Source organism: Fundulus heteroclitus, chromosome 16, assembly GCF_011125445.2.
Source record: "Fundulus heteroclitus isolate FHET01 chromosome 16, MU-UCD_Fhet_4.1, whole genome shotgun sequence".
NCBI classification, from domain to species: domain Eukaryota; kingdom Metazoa; phylum Chordata; class Actinopteri; order Cyprinodontiformes; family Fundulidae; genus Fundulus; species Fundulus heteroclitus.
In genome coordinates this window covers 12,317,678-12,339,884 of record NC_046376.1, presented here as the reverse complement: position 1 = coordinate 12,339,884, position 22,207 = coordinate 12,317,678, and the positions used below count along the sequence as shown (strand labels likewise).

General features: G+C 41.5%; 2 protein-coding genes across 2 annotated transcripts; one reads left to right on the top strand and one right to left on the bottom strand.

The window, feature by feature from the left end:
- Positions 1-35: 35 nt before the first annotated feature.
- On the bottom strand, positions 36-8,061 carry fkbp10a (FKBP prolyl isomerase 10a). Its single transcript, XM_036147858.1, is given in 11 exon segments — positions 36-596; positions 696-859; positions 2,241-2,383; positions 2,630-2,819; positions 2,948-3,093; positions 3,167-3,356; positions 3,474-3,619; positions 4,027-4,216; positions 4,307-4,452; positions 7,779-7,989; positions 7,992-8,061. Coding segments are annotated over 11 exon segments (1,764 nt in total). The 5' UTR covers positions 8,047-8,061; the 3' UTR covers positions 36-413.
- Positions 8,062-11,162: 3,101 nt separating this feature from the next.
- On the top strand, positions 11,163-19,480 carry p3h4 (prolyl 3-hydroxylase family member 4 (inactive)). The gene is made up of 7 exons (XM_036148622.1): positions 11,163-11,739; positions 14,201-14,350; positions 14,448-14,619; positions 14,698-14,826; positions 14,917-15,062; positions 16,911-16,994; positions 18,915-19,480. Exons 1-7 carry the CDS (start codon positions 11,290-11,292, stop codon positions 19,062-19,064), a joined length of 1,281 nt encoding a protein of 426 aa, XP_036004515.1. The 5' UTR covers positions 11,163-11,289; the 3' UTR covers positions 19,065-19,480.
- Positions 19,481-22,207: the final 2,727 nt, after the last annotated feature.

Below are 22,207 nucleotides of genomic sequence, written 5' to 3'. Positions count from 1 at the left end.
TTGTATTTCATGTGAAATAAACTGAAGTAGCAAAATTATGTTACAAAAGTTTATTTTTTTTTATCTTACAAAATGGTTTCACCACAATAGACCAGTAGTTCTTAATTATTCTCACATCACAAGTAATTTCAGAGGTGGAGCATACACTTAAAATATAAAATAAACAGGCATTTTTAGCTATCAACTTAAAAAGATCGATTTTTATGGCAATTAAAAATGTTTTTCTTTGGGGGTAGGGGTCATTTTGATGGTATCAAACTAAAATAATGTTACAAATAAAGGGAATGATACCAAATGACCCATTTAGTTGCATATGTTTAAGGATTGGTTTGAATTTGAGCAGCAAAATGTTTTGAACTGGGTCGCCAAGATGGCAGTGTTACCAGTTTCTGTCCGCTCGCCTCCTTTGCTGTTCATAGCTCATCCCGCCTCACTTTTTCAGACTCGTCCTTAACTGTCAGTTCGTCTTCCACGATTTTCCCATCTTTGTTCTGGTCCTGATTATCAAACATGTTTTTAATGATGCTGTCGACGTCGACACCGGGCTGAAGTCGTCCTTTGCCCTCTTTGACCTGCAGCCTGATGAACTCTGAAAACTGCGGGCGGGAAAGGAGAGAGAGCATCTTACTGCTTGTTAACGGATTCTTTAAATAGTGGGAATAGTGGGAAGAACCGACCCGGGCACGACCGCTTACCTCCGCTAGAGGGACCTCTTTGTCCCCGTTGAGGTCCAGAGCGTTGAAGAGGGGATCAGGGATGTCTCCAAGCCAGACGAACATGAAGCCTTCTGGCACCCCTTTCTGCAGTTGCACTAGCTCTAGTTCAAAAAGGAGCACCGCGCTTCCAGGAACTCCCACAGCTAAAACCATCCAGTCAGCAGACATTAGATGGGGGTTTATGGTACCTCACAAACATCGTCCTATCTCTTGAACTTCAGAATATTATTGTAACACTGGGGGGGGGCGGGGGAGGGACAATTAACCTGACTCTCGCCAGATGGATGTCGCTCCGCCTAGCTTCACTCACATACATCTGGGACCTCTCCCATAGAGAGTGATTTCTCCAACCAATTTTATTGTCCAGCCAATCAGGACGCAGGGCTGGAGTTTCATAGATGTGACGTAGTGGAGAAGCGACCGTGACGTGAGACTGTTTTGATTCAGACAACAATGGCGGCTTGCATCGAGGAAGCAAGCGTTAACATTGATGCTGCTATTTCTTCCGTGTTGTCCAATCTACCTAATATTGTTTCATTAAAAGAACATCAGAGAACGGCTCTGAAGGCTTTTGTTGGTGGAAACGATGTTTTCGCCCTTCTACCGACCGGATTTGGCAAGTTTTGTTTTCCGGGGCGCGCCCCTTATCGGTTAGCGCTAACTATGTTAGGAGGCCTTTAGTCCTCGACGCGGTCGGCCCGGGATCGACTCTGACCCGCGCGCTTTGCCGCCTGTCTTCCCCCCTCTTCCTGTCAGCTCACTGTCAATAAAACGCGAGCCACTAGAGCCGCAAACACATTAAAAAGAAAAAAGTTTTGTTTTTTCCTGCGTCGCTCTCACAGCGTCACGGGTTGGCTTCGGTGTGAGTGGTTGAAATAGCACGCCGACAGGGGCGGTTCTAGACAGGGGCCAACAGGTGCCCATGCCCCTGTAGAAATGGCCCTGGCCCCTGTTATGGCCCCTGTACTAAAAGCATGATGTTAAATGAACTTCTCATAATTATTTATTTGCAATGGCAAAGAAACCATAACTGATTGGTCACTTTGACCAATATTATTTTTTACCTATACAGCTTTACTCTAAAAATAATTTAAAACTTAAGATGTTTCACGTTTAGCTTTAGCCGTATTGAGCAGGGGGCAAAGTTTTCAACTGCTAGATCAGGGGTCTGAAACCTGCAGTTCCAGAGCCACAAGTGGCTCACTTAATATTATTACACAGTTAAATATTGCCATTTTATCGTTTTAAATTTTTTGTTCTGTGCTCCTGTGAAAAAATACTGGCCCCCACTTTGGCCCCCCTGGTAAATTTGGTCTAGAACCGCCACTGCACGTCGATAAAGATGACAGAGAAGTGGCTTATCCAATCATATGCAAGGATTTTTGATAAGGCCCAGCCTTCAAAAAAGGCAATTCCTATGGAGAGGTCCCAGGTGGATGTGAGTGAAGCTAGGCGGAGCGAAATACAACTGGCTAGAGTCAGGTTAGGGGACAATTGTGCATGTAAGCATTTCCAAGAACTCACCTCCATCTTCACCATGAGCCCAGTGTGGAGGGATGACCACCTCTCTCCTCTCACCCACGCACATGCCCTTTAAACCTTCCTCCAGACCCATGATCACCTTTCCGGCTCCCAACGTTGTGACTGAAGGGGAGTCGTAATGGTCCCTGCGAAGACACAAACACACCGCTTTAGCTTTAAGATAAAGGTTTTAAAACTTCAAGCTCAGTAACACTTTCATGTACCAAAAAAAAAACAAAAAAAAAAACCCCGAAGCCATGCCACCATAAGTGCTGACAGATTATACGGTTATTATCTACTCCAAAACCCTGTGAAATCTCTCGGACAAAGAGCCAGCAATGATTACATGCACGAGGGTGGAAGGTGCAGAGTGAACAGCATGGGTCGCTCACGAGGAGTACAGGAGTGTGCCATCCATCAGGGAGCAGTTGTAGCGATAGTCGATTAAATCGTTGACTTCGCTGGTCATGTTGCATTCCTGAGGCTTGTGGGTGACCCTGATCTCAACCGGATCTTTGGGGTTGTGGAAGTCGATGACGTGGATATCAAAGATCAGCACGGCGGAGCCAGGAATGAGGTTTCCTGCAGCCGCAGAAGGGAAAGAAAAGAAGAAGGGGGGAAAAAACAAAAAAAAAGCGGGCAGTGTTTGTGGTTTTGTTACTCCTTCTCAGTTTGTTTTAGAAGCTCCTAAATGCAGGCGTGAAACTCACCAGATCCTTTTTCGCCGTACGCCATGTGAGGAGGAATTGTAATTCTCCGTTTTTCGCCGATGCACAGGCCCTGCAGAGCTTTATCCATGCCGTGGATCACATACCCCATCCCGATGTATGTGTTGTAGGTGCTGTTTCGCTGGTAGCTGTCGGAGGAGGTAGGAGAGCTCAAGATACTTCCATTTATTTTCTGAAAATGGGAGAACTGCAGCAGCTCACCTCGAGTCAAAGAACGTGCCGTCCTGGAAGGTGCCGTTGTAGTGGTAGCGGATATAGTCCCCAATGACTGTCTTGCGTGTGCAGTTCTTAGGCATCTCCTTCACCTTTGCTGTCACTTCATCCTTAGGATTAAATAAGTCAACTAACAGAACCTCAAACACAAGTGTTGCCTGTGGGGGGATCTTGGTTCCTGTGGGGGGGGGAAGCAAATTGACGAGCATTAGCAACTCACTGAAAATGATATACACAATGCAGCGAGCTCATAAACCAAACCAAATATGGAACCGTCTCATATTTTTATCTTTACCATGGCCGGTCTCTCCGTAAGCCAGAAAGGGTGGGACAATGATGATCCGTTTCTCCCCAACACACATGCCCACGAGACCCTCATCCATGCCTTTAATGAGGTCGCCCAGCCCCAAGTAGGTGTCATAAGTTCCATTTCTTGAGTAACTACAAAAACAAAAGTTAAAAACCACTCAATTCAGTTTATTTATATTGCGGCAATTTAGAACGCGTCCTCTCAAGACACTTTACACTGCAAAAACGGAACTAAAAATAAGTAAAATATTCTTAAAATTAGTGTATCTGTCCTTGATTTGAGCAGGTAAATAAGATGATCGGCCAATAAAATAAGATTTTTGCACTTAAAATAGGAACAATTCATTTCCATCATCTTATTTCAAGTGCAGGATGTCTAATTACCTTAATTTAGGGGTCAGAATACTCATTCCATTGGCAAATGATCATATTTACCTGCTCAGATCAAGGACAAGAACACTGTTTAAGAACATTTTGCTTATTTTTAGATCCGTTTTTGCAGTATAGAAAATCAAATCACACAGCGGTAGTTTGTTCACCTGGAATCGAACGCTTCACCAGACAGCAGCGTGCCGTTATAGTGGTAACGGATAAAATCTGACGCCACAGTAGTGCGCCTGCAGCTCCCAGGTTTGCTGATGGTGCGGATCTGGACCTTGTCCTCAGCGTTCCATATGTCCAGCAGGAGAATGTCGTACACCAGCGTGGCGTCTGGAGGGATCATCCCACCTGTGGGATCAGCAGCACGCGTCGACGTAAGCCACCACAGATGGTGTGGAACAGAAAGAGAAGCTTGTTCAGTGTGATGTCGGACCACACCTGTGCCGACGCTTCCATAAGCCAGGTGTGGCGGGACTGTGATCCTCCGCCGCTCGTTGACGCACATGCCCAGCAGGCCTCGGTCCATCCCTGTGATGAGTTTGCCCAGGCCCACCTGGCTGACGAAGGCTTTGCCTCGCTCGTGGCTGCAGAGGCAGGACAAGGGGTGGCAAAGCGATGGAAAACGGATAATGCTCACTAATGTCAACTCAGCTCTCCTCAAATGTAAAATGACAACAAAACTGACCATTTTTAAACTAAACTTTGAATTAGAAAGCAGATTTTAAAGTCAATATCAAGAGGCATAAAAGTCCTTATTTTCAGGTCTAATTAGATGGTCATTATAAAACATAGGCTACAACTTCAAATGTGACCCAATAATAAAGCAACTGAATGGACAAGTCTGAATTTATCGTGGATTTCACATCAAATCTACACAGGCTTAAATAAATACACTTAAGATACACCTAAAACATTCAATAAGTGCTTCCGGAGGATCTAGAACATCCTTTTCCTAAGATACCTTGCCAGGCCCAAGTCCTATTTGCTTGTTATGATCGCAATTGGCTGCAGTTGGTGTTTTCTCTCTAGCACAAACTAATGAACAGTCCTTGGAGTTATTGATACCCAGAACAGGGGGCAGGTCGAAGGAACTCAGTGAAGGTCTAAGAGGGAGAACTGTAGGTTTGTACAAGTTGGAGAACGTCTTTCAGAGACATTTTTAAACAGAGGCAGATCTCAAGATCCAATAATATCTGTACTTTGGTACATCCTTCAGATGTGTCACCACTTTGCCCAGGTCTGGAAGAAGACCTGTACTGTACCCTTCAAATGAAAGGATGTAAGGAACAACCCTGGGATCACCAAGGTGAAGTGGTAAGGAACCTCCTGGAACACCATATCATTCACCACAGTATAGCCTATTTTACCATGGACAGAAAGGTGACAAGAAGAAGCTGATCTAAAAATTGGACCCATCCTCTCAGACAAGTCAAATACTTTCTATGGTTTTGTAGACATAGACAGCGATTTAGCCACATTAATGAAAAGTAGGTTTGGAAAAGTCAGTGTTATGCTTTCAACCCCTAAGTATGTTGGTGGTAGCATCCTGTTTTGCTAGTAATGGTGCATTGCACAAACTCAGTGAAATAATGAAGATAAAAGAAAACTTTAGATTATTCAACTTCGGATCAAACGCCAGATGGTCGAAACATGGACCAGCAGGAAGATGACCGCTATCACACATCAACACGTTTTGGAAAAGATAAAGTAGGTTAAAATGTGCCTCTGAAACGGCCTTCCCTATATGCTATGATCAGTACTATGATTAAAAGCTGGGTCTGTGCCAGAAAAATAAACAATTGAAATTAAATCTACCCTTTCTGATAAGCGCTTTGGTCAAACATACAGCTAGAATTATGACAGAGTGCAGTTTAAAGGGGATGTATCATGCAAAATCCACCTTTGTAGCCTTTAAATAAATTTTGTTGTGTACTTGGAATCTCTAGGAATGCAGAAATGTTTTTTTTTTTTTTTTAGAATTTAGAGCGATTTTGTAGTCCAAACCAAAGCTACAAGTGGATAAGTCAAAATATTGACTTGATCATTACACCATCCACCAGCATACAAAAATGGCCGAACGGGTTGGAGTGAAATGCTCTGCTAATCTGGAGGGGGGAAGGGTGTGAAGTGCCTCTTTTAGATTTAAAGAGACAGCACTAAAACCAGTTGCTTTCAGCCACTACTCAGGAAAAAAAGTAAAAAGTGAGAACATGGGTAACAAGAAATTCAGACCAAAGCCTTGCAGTTCCACTTTATATAGACCATAACTGAATTATTTAAAAATGAAAAGGAATAATTGAATAGCTTGCTATGTCCCCTTTAAATCTCAAAGATCTGAGCATGCTGTTCAATAAAGAAGCCTGGGCTGCAAGCTTGACAATAATCTGTATTTTTTTGTGAGGCATGACAAACATTAAGCCATTTGGCTACAATGACAAGAATTCCCAAGGTAGCTTTATATTAAAAGGAGCATAGTAGTGGTAGGGCCATGGTGGGGGGTGTTTAGCAGCCAGAGATACTGGTGCATGGCACAAATTCTTCACCTTTTCTTCAAAGCATAAGCTATAGAAACTTAAATTGGTCGCTCTGACTGAACAATGGTCCACAGTCGCACATCAAATCTGCTTTTGAAATAAAAAAACAACTACTATAAGCGCTAATTCCCAGTGTCCCAAGCTCAAATATTAAAGGGGATGTATGCAGATGTGGGTAGTAACTAGTTACATTTACTCAGTTACATTTACTTGAGTACATTTTTTTGACAAAATGTACTTTTAGGAGTAGTTTTACTACACTGTACTTTTCACTTTTACTCTGGCTACTCTACCTTCTGCGAGTAACTTCACAAATAAAGAACATACTAGTTTTAACCAAAAATGGACCAGAGAGACAAAAACCTAGTTTATTTTAAAGTGAGACTTTTTATTTGTACAAAAGCTTTGTTAATTTAATATTATTTTCTAACACAGAGCTCCTTGAGCCATTTTAAGATCGAATAAACGTACAGTAAACAGTAGATATCGTCATTGGAAGTACTTTGCACTGTTCTAACATACTGTATATGCATTAACTGCTGAAAGTATTGATGTTGTTTAATGTCGAAATCAACGATTTAGAGTGTTACTTCTGCCTGACTTTGTTGTTTTCTTTAAATTATGTTATTCAGAGATAGGATAAGATAGACTTTATTGATCTCACAGTGGAGAAATTCACTTGTCATATCGGCTCAATAATCAAAAGAAAGTGCCAAAAGGAGTAAAAGGTGCATTTGTATATTTTTCACTGTTGTCTTTAATATACTAGAATTTGCACGTAACCTTATATTTTTGTCTGTCCAATTACATCATTTTTAAATATTAAATCATCAGCTATGATTATGATTTGTTCATCAGTACTTGAGTAGCCTTCTTACCGAATACTTTTTTTTTTTACTCTTACTTGAGACTTAACTTGACTACTTTTTACTTTTACTTGAGTAGAAATATGTTGAAGTAGTGCTACTAGTGCTACTCTTACTTGAGTACAATTTTTGGTTACTCTACCCACCTCTGGATGTATGTACATATTTAAGCTTGTTTATGAATCTGCGCCGACTTGCTGAAGCCTCAATAAATTCAAACTTTTACAAATTGCTAATATTTTTTACAATTCCTAAAAATTCTTACAGTTTGGAAAAAAGGTGGTTCAGAAAGGCATGCAACGATGAATGCATATAAGCCTGTGACTGTAGCTGTGTATAGAAGGATGGTTTCTGAATGTGATTATTGGTAAAATGACACGTCTGCAAGCTGCCATGAAACAGAGCATGGAGTTGGACTGTTCCAAACCCCGCACTTTGTTTTGCGCATTCTTACAATCGGCAAAACTTGGCATCCTTAATTAAGAGACAGATTCCCGTTTATTTATTCACCTGGAGTCAAACTTCTTGCCGTCGTCGTAGAAGGTCCCGTTGAAGTGATAACGGATAAAGTCTCCTGATTGAACTTCTCTGGAGCAAACCTTGGGTAGTTCGTAGCGATCCACAACAATGTCCGCCAGCGGGCTGGGGTTGCAGTTCACGGCGACGGTAAGAAGCAGCAGCTGGAAACATCTGTTCAGATCCATTTGGCACATCGGGAGGGAAGCAACGGAGCAGAGCAGAGATCCCCGGCTCTGGTAGCGGGGCTGATGCGGTTCATGGAGTGGGGGAGAAGCGGAGAACGGGGCAGTTTGACTGTAAAGTTTGCTGGAGGAAGCAAAACAGCTTCCCCCTAAGGGTTTCAAAGTAATTTTAATACGCTCAATTTGTAATATAAGGTGCATTTTCATTTCCCACCTTAGATTTTTGTATTCTTGGAATCATGTGAATAAGACTAATCCTCATTTATCTGACTCATGATTTAAAAACAGGTAGAAATCAATGTGAAGCTTTTAACCCTGAAATACTATAGAGCGACTGCAGAGCATGGTGGTGGCAGCATCATGCTGTGGGCTGCTTTGCTCACAATGGTATTGTTGGAGTTAATGTAAACCTGCCGGTTTTGGCATAAAAGCCTCATAGACCGAATTAACTATCAACCCCAGAAGATCAAATGTATTGTTGCAATATAAATGAGATGAATAACAAATTTTCATAATAAGTAGATTCTCCACCTCGTATGGTATCGATGGAGAGCTTGGAGTAAAGATCCCGCTCTTCAGTAGGTATATCAAATGGACTTAGTCGAGGTGGTTAGGACATCTTATCAAGATGCCTGCTCCATAACTCCCTTTGGAGGTTTTCAGCACAGCCTTTTCAAAGAATAAACCTGAGTCAGACCACAAATCTGCTGGAAGGACTGCCTAACTTCCTACTGGACCTCCAAGATGATATGGAGAGCTTAGGAGAGGGGTGTCCGGGTTTCTCTCCTGGATGTCTTACCCCTGCCACCCGGCCTCCGGTTGTTATGTTCATGCATCAGTTAAGACATCATTAAATATGTTATTAAGTGGCAGAATTACTGGCTGATACAATTTCACGAGTGCTGCATCCAAACCAGTTGTTAGAAATGCTTAAACGGACATCAAGTACATTAGCTTTTTAAAAGTGGAAAAAAAAGGGTACAAAACAAACAGTACGGAAATAGCTCATACTGTGATGATCAGAGTGGGGATGATTCCGGTATTCAACCAAACACGGTCTCCATGCGTTTTATGGTGTTTATTAGATGAAACAGATGGGTGAACAGAATCCAACTGAACTTAGGCAGACATCCGGACATCAAACTGACAGCGAACAGAACTGGGCAATAACAGACAGGACAGGTTAACAACAGACAGGATCAAAGTGCTGATGGTTCTTACCGAACGGGACCAGAACTGAGGCAACGACTGAATGGAAGACAAGAGACAAACCGACAGGGAGCAGGGAACTAGAGCAGGTTAATATAGGTGGACAGACAGGTGAGCGGAGGGAAACTAATCAAGGACAGGTGGAAGTGATTAAGGGAGCAGACAGGAAACTAGAAAATAAACATAAGACAAAAACAGGGACCAGATAGCTAACACAATAAAGGGGCTAAACTAGAATCCAAAACAGAAATAAACCCAAAGGCGGAAAGAGCTAATTAACCAAATAATAAACATAAACCAGAACAGAACGTGACACATACACAATTCGGATACAGTTTGGTCAGATAATGGAGTCTGCATACAAATATAAACTCACAAAAACAATTTCCCATCTCCTATTACCACGTTGGACCCCTTTTTGCCTTTAGAATTGCCTTCATTTTATTTAGTATAAATGTGTGATGGAGCGGGAACCAGTTCTCTGAGATTTCTGTACATATCGACGTGACGTCATCAGGTATCTGCAAATTTATTAGCCGCTAATGTCCTGCTCCGACGTATACCAAAACAGATCTGTTCGACCGACGTCAGGTGACTTTAAGGCTACGGAAGTACAATAAACAACTTGCTATGTGCAGGAAACCAGTTTAAGATGATTTAAGCTTTGTGACATGGTGCATTATCCTGCCGGGACCATCTATCAGACGATGGGAATGTTATACAGGGGTCATAAAGGGATGGCACGTATACCTCAGGTAGGCTGTGGTAATTAAACAGTGCTCAGTTGATGCAAAGAGGCCCAAAGTATGTCAAAAAAAAAAAGATATATCCCCCACATCATTACACCATCAACAGCATCCTGAACCGTTAACATACAGCAAGATGGATCAACATTTCATTTGTTTACGTCACATTTTACATCCTGACATATGAATCTTGTCGTCGAGCCGTGCAACATATCTCTGACACCAGCACGGCATTTTTCATCTATATAACTGTTCCTCGCTGGAATTTCTTTCTTTCTTTCTTTTTCATATCTCTTAATCTTTCTTTGCTAAAAAAAACCCAAAACGGTTCATCAACATTCACGCCAATTTTAAAATAAAACGACAGCGTGAATAGTTTTCGACCTTGTGCTTTTATTTAGAAGGAAATTCTCTCACGCTTCCGGTTTTCTTCCGTTTCTTTTTGTCAAGCTTATCCCGTCTATGAGTTGGTGTCCCGCAGAGAGCCGCAGAAGGAGAGGGAGGAGTGGCCCCGGGCCCCCACCAAACTTTTAATGGATTTCTGCAAACGTGTAAAGGCTGGCCCAAAATGCCTTCCCCCCTGTCTTTAACTCAGGAAACCCCAAACCCTAAATCTCATATTCAAACAGTGAACTTAAAACTGCAATATTTTTGAGCACATTTTAATGTGTTGAATCCTTATGTGCTCGTGTGATTAAACTTGCATAATTCTTTTTGTCTAAGAACTCTTGTTATACTGACCAAATGCTTTTGAAAAAAAAAAAACTCAAATAAATCTGTTATTTATTTGTTTTATGCATTTTAAACCCCCAAAACAGAATAGTAGCCTACTGTAATACTAAGGGTTATTAGGCGAGAGTGATGCTTTCGTACTGAGAGTTTTTAGACCTTTTCCTCCTTGAGGTCCAGATTGCTGTTCGCAGTCAAGCCACAGAGGATTATCACCATTTATACAGAAAAAGCCGGAAGTTCTACCTTCAAAATAATTTCCAAGAGTTGAAATAGTGATTTCTGAGGGCGCAAAAATCTATTTCTTCGCACTAAAGATGATATAAGCTTTGCTTGAAAGCGCGTTTTGTTCAAAAAAAAGTACAGGGATGACTTGACAAAGACTACACACTTTTTCAAACATTTAAGTACATATAGACATGACGTTTTACAATATTTGAGAAGCTTTTAATTTGAAAGTCTTGCCCAAAGATGAATGTTTTTAGTGTCTTATTCCTACAGGGATTTTACAGCCTACGTGCGGGCAGACATGAGCAAACCCTGTTAAAAGAAAGAAGAAGAAAAAAAAAGAAAGAAGAGGAAATCTCCTGGATCCATTCAAAGCCAGCGAGGTCTCCAGCCGGAGCCGGGGAGTGCATGGGGATGCTGCTGCTGAGAGAGTTGTGCCTGGCCCTTCTCATGCCCTTCCTGGTGGAGGCTCAGTATGAGAAGTACAGCTTCAAAAGTTTCCCCCAGAAGGACATCATGCCGCTGGAGTCCGCGTACAACTATGCGCTGGAGCAGTACGCGGCGCAGAGCTGGGCGGAGAGCGTCAAGTACCTGGAGCTCAGCCTGCGGCTCCACCGGCTGCTGCGGGACAGCGAGGCGTTCTGCGGACGCAACTGCAGCTCCGTGAGCCGGGAGAGCGGCTCGGCGCTCCCCGACGGCAGCCTCCGCGTCGTGCGCCACGTCCTGCTGAGGGCTGCCTGCCTGAAAAAGTGCAAAGCAGAGTTCCCCGTTTTTAAGTTGTCCTACCCGCGGAGGGATTTACTGGAGACGTTTGAGAAAAGGATACCGTATCGGTACATTCAGTATGCTCATTATCAGGTGAGAGTTTGGATCTGGGACCAAATGTAGCCCGGACGCTGTATTTCATGCATGGCTTGCTCTGGTTTAATTTGTCTACCATGAGAACGACTCCACACATTTTTCCAGATGTGATGCGTGTTGCTGTGTGAAAGCTTTATGTTTGGTTGCCCTGTCATTCCACCCTGGATCATGGCATGTGATTGTAGCTTTGGTAAAACACGAATTAAAGGCTGCTTAAGGTGAACGTCCCCAGCTGGAGCAGATGAGAGGAAACGTCTAGTCAGAAGACAGGAGAGCAGTTCCCCCGCTGCTTTGTTGGACCCTCCTGCAGACCGGATTGAGCATGTGCCACGTATAGTGTTCCCCTGAAAACAATCCCCCCATTCTTGTCCCTCAAAATAAGGGGAAGTGAAAAAGTCTTTCCCTAATAGGACCAAACCACCTACTTTATTAAATATGTTTTCCCGTAATCTTTTAAACTGGGCTCCAACAATATTCCTTAAGACTTTCTAAAGGGCCTTTTCACATTTCCACATTACTTCTCCATTTATATGACATGAGTGTTATATTGATTTTTACAAATCAATCATAGCTTTTCAGAATCAGAAGGCTGAAGATTGTCTTTCCAAAGAGATCTGTTTATCAAACATTAAAGAAGAATCCAGGAGTCAGAATTTACCTGAAATAACCCAAGATGGATGCTTCAAAGAGTTACTCAGTGAATAATAAATGTTATTAGATGTGTTATTATTATTAAACCAACATCGCCTCACTCCTGAAAAACTCAAATGGACGAATGACACAACCATAAACAACAAACAATACTAGCTCTAGTAGAATACATATTAAAGTGAAATGATTAGCGCTAATGAAGCACAGCATTCACATTCAACGTTTGACACAATCAGCATTTGCAATCAGTTACGAGTTATTTCAAAGCTTTACAATACCACCATAAGATTGGTATTTTGAATAAAACATGTTATTTTTTCAGTTCCATCTCAAATAGATTTTTCTTTGAGCTGTCAGGCATTCAGACAAACTGCTTGACATTAAGGTCTATAGATAAGAACAGAGAAAATTGTTCTCTCGCCAAGGGCTGCATGAATGACATTCAATTCAATTCAATTCAATTTTATTTATATAGCGCCAAATCATGAAACATGTCATCTCAAGGCACTTTACAAAGTCAAGTTCAATCATATTATACAGATTGGGTCAGATTATACAGATTGGTCAAAAATGTCCTATATAAGGAAACCAGTTGATTGCATCAAAGTCCCGACAAGCAGCATTCACTCCTGGGGAAGCGTAGAGCTACAGGAAGAGTCATCTGCATTGTACATGGCTTTGCTGCAATCCCTCATACTGAGCAAGCATGAAGCGACAGTGGGAAGAAAAACCACCCATTAACGGGAAAAAAAACCTCCGGCAGAACCGGGCTCAGTATGAACGGTCATCTGCCTCGACCGACTGGGGTTACAGAAGACAGAACAGAGACACAACAGGAGAAACAAAAAAGCACAGAAGCACACATTGATCTAGTAATCTGTTCTACATTAGATGGTAGTAGCGGGTGATCCGTCTTCTCTGGATGATGTCACAGTTAACAGAACACCAGACCAGGTGTACCTACTATGAAGAGAAAAGAGAGAGAACAGAAAGTTAAAGCAGAAATGACAACACATAATGCATAATTGAAGAACAGTAGAACTCAATAGTTCATGCAAAAAAGTCTGTTCTTGCAGGACTTTTCCGGACTTGCAAGAACTCCTGAAAGAAAGAAAAAAAGAAAAAACAATATTTCTTTATATATGCAAATGCTGCAGTAGGAGGGTCTTAGTAGGGCTTCCCAAGAGTTCTGCTCTTGAGTTCTTATTAAGTATGAAATGTGCGGTCCAGAAAGAACTTTGTTCTGGTTCTTGTCGTCTCAAGTGGAAGAACACATTTATCTGTTCTGGCAGAGTATGCATCGGCCAGAAGATCCAATCTCACTCATCGAGAATTTGCTTTGACTAGACCCATGGTTCTATAAGGCCGTTTAAAATTACCCGCAGAAGAGGCAGGAGGGAACCGTAACATGTCTAGACAGAACAAAAACCTCAAGCTCTCAAATCTAAAAAATAAATAGAGTTGCAACAATCAAGATTTTGGTGAACAGTACCGATCGCTGGGTTACTTCGATGTCTTGATTAGCGCATTTCATTTTTCCCACTAACATACAACACCTACACAAGCCCATTTGTGAACAAGTTGTATTATTTCAGCAATTAAAGGTAACAAAACATTAATCATAAAATAAGAAAAAGAGAGAGCTGGTTTCTTGAACAAGGTGTGGTTTTGATTTGATTTGCTTGATAAAAGTAGGAAAATAGGATAATATTCCTCTGGCACAGTTGGCCACATGGAAAAACTACATAACAGGAGATCTGTTATGAGTTATGTGAAGACTGTGGTCATGCATTGTTTTCCTCCACAGCTCAACAACTTGGAGAAGGCTGTGTCTGCAGCTCATACCTTCCTGAAGAAAAACCCAGATGAACCCTATTTGACCAAAAACATGAACTACTACAAGACCCTGTTAGACGTGGAGGAATATCTCATCGACCACGAGGAGCAGCCGTATGAAGTCAGTAGCTCACCCCAAACACAAAAAAAACACCCAGCCTGACGTCTGCCCGGTAAAAAAACACTAACGAACAAAAGCATTCTGTCTTTGCCGCTAGAGCGTTTTCCTCAAGAGCGTGATGCTCTACAACAGTGGAGACTTCAGCAGCAGCGCCAGAACCATGGAGCAGGCCATCACGCAGTACTTTGAAGTGTATAGCCTCTGCTCAGCCGGCTGCGAAGGCTCCTATGAAATCTTGGAGGTCAAAGACTTCTACCCGACTCTGGCAGGTAAGAGGAGAACGGCAGCAGCTCCATTTCCGCCCGTTGGAGACGCGCGATTATGTGTCTTCTTTTATTTACCCTCAGATCTCTTCCTTGACGTGCTGAAATGTCAAGTTAAATGCGAGGAGCAGCTGACACCCAACGTTGGGGGGTTCTTCGTGGAGAAGTTTGTCGCTACCATGTATCACTACCTCCAGTTTTCATATTATAAATGTGAGAGCAAAACTGAGGAACGCAGGCATCCTTTCTTTTTATTTTTGCGATTTGAGCTTGAAGGGGTTGTCATTTCTTCACGTTTCCCAGTGAACGACGTCAAGAACGCCGCTCCCTGCGCAGCCAGTTACATGCTGTTCGACCCCAGCGACCAGGTGATGCTGCAGAACGTGGCCTATTATCGCTTCTACCGGGAGCAATGGGGGCTCAAGGAGGAGGACTTCCAGCCTCGGCCGGTGAGTAAAACAAGCCGCCGCTGTTGCCCTCTCCCGTAGAGCTGGACGATATAGAAAAAAAAAACATCCATCATCTATGCACGCTCATCCCTCATTGGGTCACGAGGGGTGCTGGGTGCCTTATTTCCAGCTTTCAATGGGCGAGAGGCGGAGTACATCCTGGACAGGTCGCCAGTCTGTCGCAGGGCAACAGAGACAGACAGGACAAACAACCATCCACGCACACTCACACCTAAGGAGAATTTAGAGAAGCCAATTAACCTAACAGTCATGTTTTTGGACTGTGGGAGGAAGCCGGAGTACCCAGAGAGAACCCACGCATGCACAGGGAGAACATGCAAACTCCATGCAGAAAGACCCAGGGTTTTAATTGAACTCAGGACCTTATTGCTACAAGGCAACAGCTGTACTGTTGCTTAGCGACTTATTTTTAGATACAGAACACACAAACACTGAATTCAAACTGAACCCTTTATTCAACCAACTTCTTACTAAAACTACAAGTTTTTAAAAAAGAAAAAAAGAAGACGTGCTCTCTGAACCCTTTGAAGGGGGCGAAGCTTTGTTCTTGAATCAGCGTTTGTGATTGGTTGGGAGGATGTAACGACTGTAATATTAATCTACATGGCTAAAATGCATAAGGAAGGAAAACCTTTATTCTATTGAACTTCTTATTGACCACTTTTTTTCCATCATCGATATATGTCTATCAATCAATATGTATATATATATATATATATATATATATGTATATATATATATATATATATGTATATATATATATATATATATATATATATATATATATATATATATATATATATATATATATATATATATATATATATATATACCGACACTGTACCGATCCGTTGTGGTGAAGAGAGAGCTGAGCCAAAAGGTGAAGCTCTCGATTTACCGGTCGATTTACGTTTCTACCCTCATCTATGGTCACGAGCTTCGGGTCGTGACCGAAAGAACGAGATCCCGGATACAATCGGCTGAAATGAGTTTTGTCCGTAGTGTGTCTGGGCTCTCCCTTAGAGATAGGGTGAGGAGCTCAGTCATCCGGGGAGGACTCAGAGTAGAGCCGCTGCTCCTCCACGTCGAGAGGAGCCAGTTGAGGTGGCTCGGGCATCTGGTCAGGATGCCTCCTGGACGCCTCCCTGGTGAGGTGTTCCGGGCACGTCCCACCGGGAGGAGACCCAGGGGAAGACCCAGGACACGCTGGAGGGACTATGTCTCTGCTGGCCTGGGAACGCCTTGGGATTCCTCCTGAGGAGCTGGCCCAAGTGGCCGGGGAGAGGGACGTCTGGGCCTCCCTACTGAAGCTGCTGCCCCCGCGACCCGACCCCGGATAAGCGGAAGGCGATGGATGGATGGACGGACGGACGGATATATATATATATATATATATATATATATATATATATATATATATATATATATATATATATATATATATATATATATTGTTATTGAATTATCATCCAGCCCTACTTTCCCGATCTGTCCGCTCCTCTGGCTGCTGCAGGACGGTGCCGGTCAAAACGGCTCCAGCAAAGCAGGGAAACGACGTTATAAAAAGCAGTGCTGGCGTGAACGTTCGCACAGTTTCAGGGCTGTAATTAGAAACTCATATAGTCACGACAAACTTGTTTTCCCTGCATTTTACGTGGTGTAAATTTGGCAGCCGCTTCAGCGTACCAGCTGTAAAACTGTAAATGTGGCACTTCTGTAGCAGGATGGGGGGGAAAAAATCCTGACTGTAGACCAAATTCTGGGTTGTAAAACACTGGGGTTGTTTACCAAGCTAACCCAAGTTCTGATGTGTCTTTTGTTTTTCAGGAGGCCCTGAGGTATTATAACCAGACAATCAAACAGAAAGAAATGCTTGAGTTTGCACTAAACTACCTACAGACTGATGATGAGGTACGTTTCCTCTGGGATTTCTGTTTTCTAATAACAAAGTGATAAAGTAAGCCTCAGTTACCTTCACGACTACCCAAAACTCTATTTTGGGTAGTCGAGAAGGCTATTTATTATAGTACATGAAGTTATTTAACCCCCTTCATTTTCTGTCTGGATTTAAACTCTTATCTAAAATCTTGCAGACATTTCTACCTTTCGTGGTCGGTGGCGGTCACCTTTTGTAGTTGAGTCGAGATCAAAGGAGCACAGATTAATCCGTACCTGTTATAGTCGTTAGAAGGTTAATCTAAGTGGACATAAATCAGAGGGAACGGGTCAGACCTCCGAGAAAACCAGAAATCGGTATTAGGCGATAAAAGCCTGATTGGTGCATGTCTAATTTACATTGATTAAAATACATTTTTTACCAGAGAGCATTTGTAAAGCTCATCTGAAACTGCATCTAGTTGATCACTTCTTGTAATTACTAATTATATCAGTAGCTTAACGTTTCAAACTCCAGTTCTCCCTTTCATCTGCTGCCGATATGAGTCAGTGTCTCCCTTTAACCAGTGCTGTAAAATGGGGAATTTACACTTTTTCAAACCGATTGGAGTTTGGTGGAACCTCTGCTTTGTAATCCCATGTTATAGAAATAACATCACACACAGGTCCATTTCTGTTGGCTACTGGCCACAGAGCTGGATAAGGAACCATTATTCTGAAGAAAATTCAGAAAAAAAACCTTTCTATCCTATCATCACAAATATAAACATTAAACAATTATATAGAGTCATAACCCAAGGCTAGAATAAACATTTTTTACACAGTATAAGTAATGTGGAGACTCTGTGTTTGTATGCGCCTGTCTCTCTTCTAAAGGCCCTGGCAAACCTGAATGTAGGAGATTATAAACTTAAAACTCCCTTTTTTTTCAATAAAAGTCTGATTAACTGTACCAGTAAACTGAAAATGGTTCATTATTGGCTCATTTATCTGGATAATGATCCCAGACTCACTGAAATGGTTGTCCAGACACAGGCAAACTTCTATATCTGAGGTCCTAAACCTATATCCTACAGAAAATTATGAGATGAGTAAAAGTCAATATAAAAAATCAGCCCGTGAAATGGAAAATTGGGAGATTCTAGTCACTGGGCAAGCAATCACTGCAATGCTAAATTCGACTGGCTTTAGACTCTAGTATAAAGTCTTGACAAGACAACTTTTTTGTGTGTTTTTGCCACAATTTCTGAATTGAATAAAAGGTTCAGACCAACATCACAGCTTGGTTTAAGGGCAAATTGTTTAGCTGGCTTATAAAGCCCTTATAGATGTTATCTATGTGGGAACTTAAGCAATATTTTTTCGTAGTTATTATTTAATTTCAGGATTGGGGTGATCCAAACAGCCAACTATGGTATTGATCTCAGAGATTTGGACTTGCAGCGCAGTCTAAATTCAATGCAGTTGGCCTGATGGCTGAGGGTTTCTGGGCCAGGAATCTTTATGCCTCAGCAGATAAGACCTGAACAGTCTGCATGACCAGACACGATGGGAATGACACTACTGACACGGCAGTGGAAGAAGAAGGGCTTTCTGGATAAATGCAAGCTGTGACCCACAATACAAAAAAAAAAAGGAGGGAAAAAAAAGTGAGGATGAAAGGGAGGGGGTGGTGTTTTCCGCCAGCAGCCTGTGGTATGTGGCTTTGAGGTGTCGGCCAGTGAGACTGCGCCACATCCATTTAACTCAGGTCAGCTCCTCCCAGCTCTCGGCAAACAGTCCGGTCCTGAGAGACGGTTCAGGCAGAATTATAGAGAGCACGCTTGACGGCAACAAGAAGGAAAATTATTTTATTTTTTTTCCCTCACACAGAACGAGACAGATAGTGTCATGGTCTTGCCTTATGTGAACCGGTCTTATTCTTTCACATTTCAGGAAGTTGTGAGCCCAGAAGAAGTGGCCACTTCTCACTCTGAACAACCGGACGCTGAATTTGAAGGAATTGGCGACTACGAGGAGTCCTTCCTGGCTGAATGGTGGCAGGAACCCAAATCTAAGTGGGACACCGGCGAGGTTGCAGACTGACATCGGTCGTCTCCCCCGTACAGAGGGGCTAACTCCTCCAACTCAAGCCCACCTCCCATCGCTACATACCAAAGACCTTTGAACTGACGGACATCTACAATCTCAACAGCGTCAAAAAGAAAACGCAGAACTGATCCATTCCTGGCGTTTTCCATCCAGTCGGTTGCTGAATTCTGCCTTATTTAAATGGATATTTTACTATCAGTCATCGACCTGTGCGCTGCTCGTTGTTCATGTCTTTCCTGCAGTTTCTCTTCTCGTTTTTTTATTTTTTATTTAAAGAAACCTGAACGTCTCTGTGCTGTTTGATAAAGTAATGTGACACGTAACATTTCTTGCGCTGAATCATTTGTTAACTACCAACCGTTTGGTATTAATGAAATGTTGCTTTTAATTAAAGTATTATTTTAATACGTGCCCTTTTGGTTTTTGTCTCTCTACACAGATATTTAAAGCCTCATTCTCATATTTAATTTTCACATGTGTGTTTTCTGAATATGGTGGTGTGATAAAATCTGTTTTCCTGGTGTCAGTCAGGACTCTTGAATGACTTGCAGTTGACGATCTTTTGCTAAAGGGACCTGTATAAATATTTAATTATAAGAAACAGGAATACAAATAAAATACCACAGGAGCCAGTTTCACAAATCTACTTTTCAATGGAACCACATGTCAACCTGCAAAGTAAAATCTTGTGAATATTGAAAACTATCAATGATAGCTTAATAATCATAGTTTTATATGCAATTACATGCTGTCTGGAGAGTTTAATAGGAAGATAAGCTTAAATTAGAAAAAAAATATTTATCTCTTCTTTTAAATTTCATCACAACTCTGACTGCAGCTGACCAATTGTCACAGATTTTTATTTACTTTTTTTAGACTTTCCTGATTATAAGCACTTGCAATAATCCAGTGCAAAAGTTACACATGCAAAGGTTTTGTAAATGTCTTCCAAAGGGTTTGCAATTTATTTTTATTTTTTTATTATGGTGTTTTTTTTTTCTGTTTTTGATGCAGTGTTACCAAAAGACCTGAATATTTAGCTTTTAATAAAAGTATTCAGTCAAACATAATGACACATTTTCAATGCTATTTGCAAGGAATAAGGAAATTTATCTGTGCATAAGGATGTTAAAATTGAATATTTTATCATAGTAAACAATATTTCAGTGAGGTTTCATTATTATTAGCATATTCACCATTCTCCTAGTTTAGGGACAACAAAATGTTTTGTAGTGTTACAGATTTTCAGTATACAGTCTTATTAAAACTTGTTACCGATTTCAAACTCAAACGCACAGATTTTCTTTCATTCAGATTAGTTTCAGCTTTTGAGACGTCTGTGTGTTAAAGTCAAGTGGGCATCCACTTTCATAACTTCAATGCTCCTTTCTGTTTTTAAGGACATAAAGGAAAGAGCTGGGGGAAATTATTTAAAAGTAAAAACAAAAAAAAGGCAGAAAGACTTAAGAGAGGTGGTGGTTTTATGTTTCAGTATTTTATTTTCGTTCATTTCAGTCCATCAACGAGCATCAGTTGCTCTTTTTCCATCGTCCCAGTTTAAACAGACAGTGTCTAAAAATATGGTGTAAGATGCCTCTTGCTTTACACTTTTTTTAACTCCCTTATGATCACATTTGATGCTCACTTTGTACATATTAATAACAATAGTGCAAACCTCATAAAAACCCAACCGACCTCGTTTACACCGACAGCATCAGCATCTCGGATCCCAAACCAGAACGTCCATCTCAAGTTCAGCAACGGGTTCTCGCAAAGTTTTTATTTATTTATTCTTTTCTTTTTATTAATAGTGGAGGGATGTTTCGCTCAGAGGCTTGGTGGCTATCAACAAACGTACAAAAAGGTTTAGTGAAAGACGAGGCTGCTAGGCCACATTCGATGAAGGGAGCGTGTCTCGAGAGTTTATGCAAATGCAGGCTGTGGCCAGAGATCCGAAGCTCTTCCTTAGAAATAAAACAAAAGTATTGGAACATAGCGTTCAGTAAAACTTTGTGGGTTGCATTTAACATTCAGTATATTTTTGCACATATTTACAAATGGGTGTGCGTACAGTGGGCAGGTGCTCGGTTTCTGTCGATGCGGGACATAAAAACTGGTATTCATGTGCTGCCTGGCTGCAGCTGTTAACAGGTATAAAGAGACACGAGGTAAAACCTGCCTACCTAAGAGGTGTGTATTCATGTGCATGGACACAACTTGCCCCCCTATATTACATGTAAACACAAATACTGCACATTCTGGCTTCCTTTAAAAACGTCTCGCACTCGCACAATCACAGACAGACATACAGAGTAAACCTTCTACACACTTTGGAAGAGGTGAGGGCACACGGACAGATATAGTGGAATGTACGTTGGTCGCTCAGACATTTAAAACACGAAGTTACGGTCTCTGCTGCTTCATAGTTCGGTGGTTTTTAAAAATGATCCCAAAACCATAACAACTTCCCGTCCCGTTTTACCTGAAAACTCCCACGGAGGAAGTTAGACGAGCTTATGATGCTCTCCGGCTGAGAATTATTGATACATTGCCTTGCAAGAAGTATTCATACCTTTTGAGCTTTTCCACACTTTTCCTTTTATGATATAGACCAAAACAAAGTGGCGGTTTATTGTGAAGTGGAAGGAAATGATGCAGGGGTTCCCTAACATTTTTTACAAGTAAAAAGCTGAAAAGCTTGGCATTCATTTGCAGAGCCACCTGTCAATGGCACTATGGCTGCAAGCCTTGTGGATTTTCTCTTTACCGGCATTGTGCATCTAGATCAGGGGTGTCCAAACATGGACATGGGCCAAAATTGTCCACTTAGAGGAACTTGAGGGCCAGAAAATGAATACAATTAAAAAAAATTATGTTAAAATTTTTTAAATATGATGATTTTAAATAAATTAGTCTGATTTTCTGTAGGAAATGTTGTTTCTGTAGGAAAGGACTTGTTCCTTTTCTTGTTTTAAAGATGGTCATCCAGTTTGCAAAATATTGTGAATCATTTAATTTCACTCTTTAACAATAATAAACTGAACTCTTTTTGGTCTAGCAATATAAGAACAGTATTTGGGCATTTGTTCTTTGCAAACATTTAATTGAATTCAAAGCAGATTTTAATGCACCAAAGT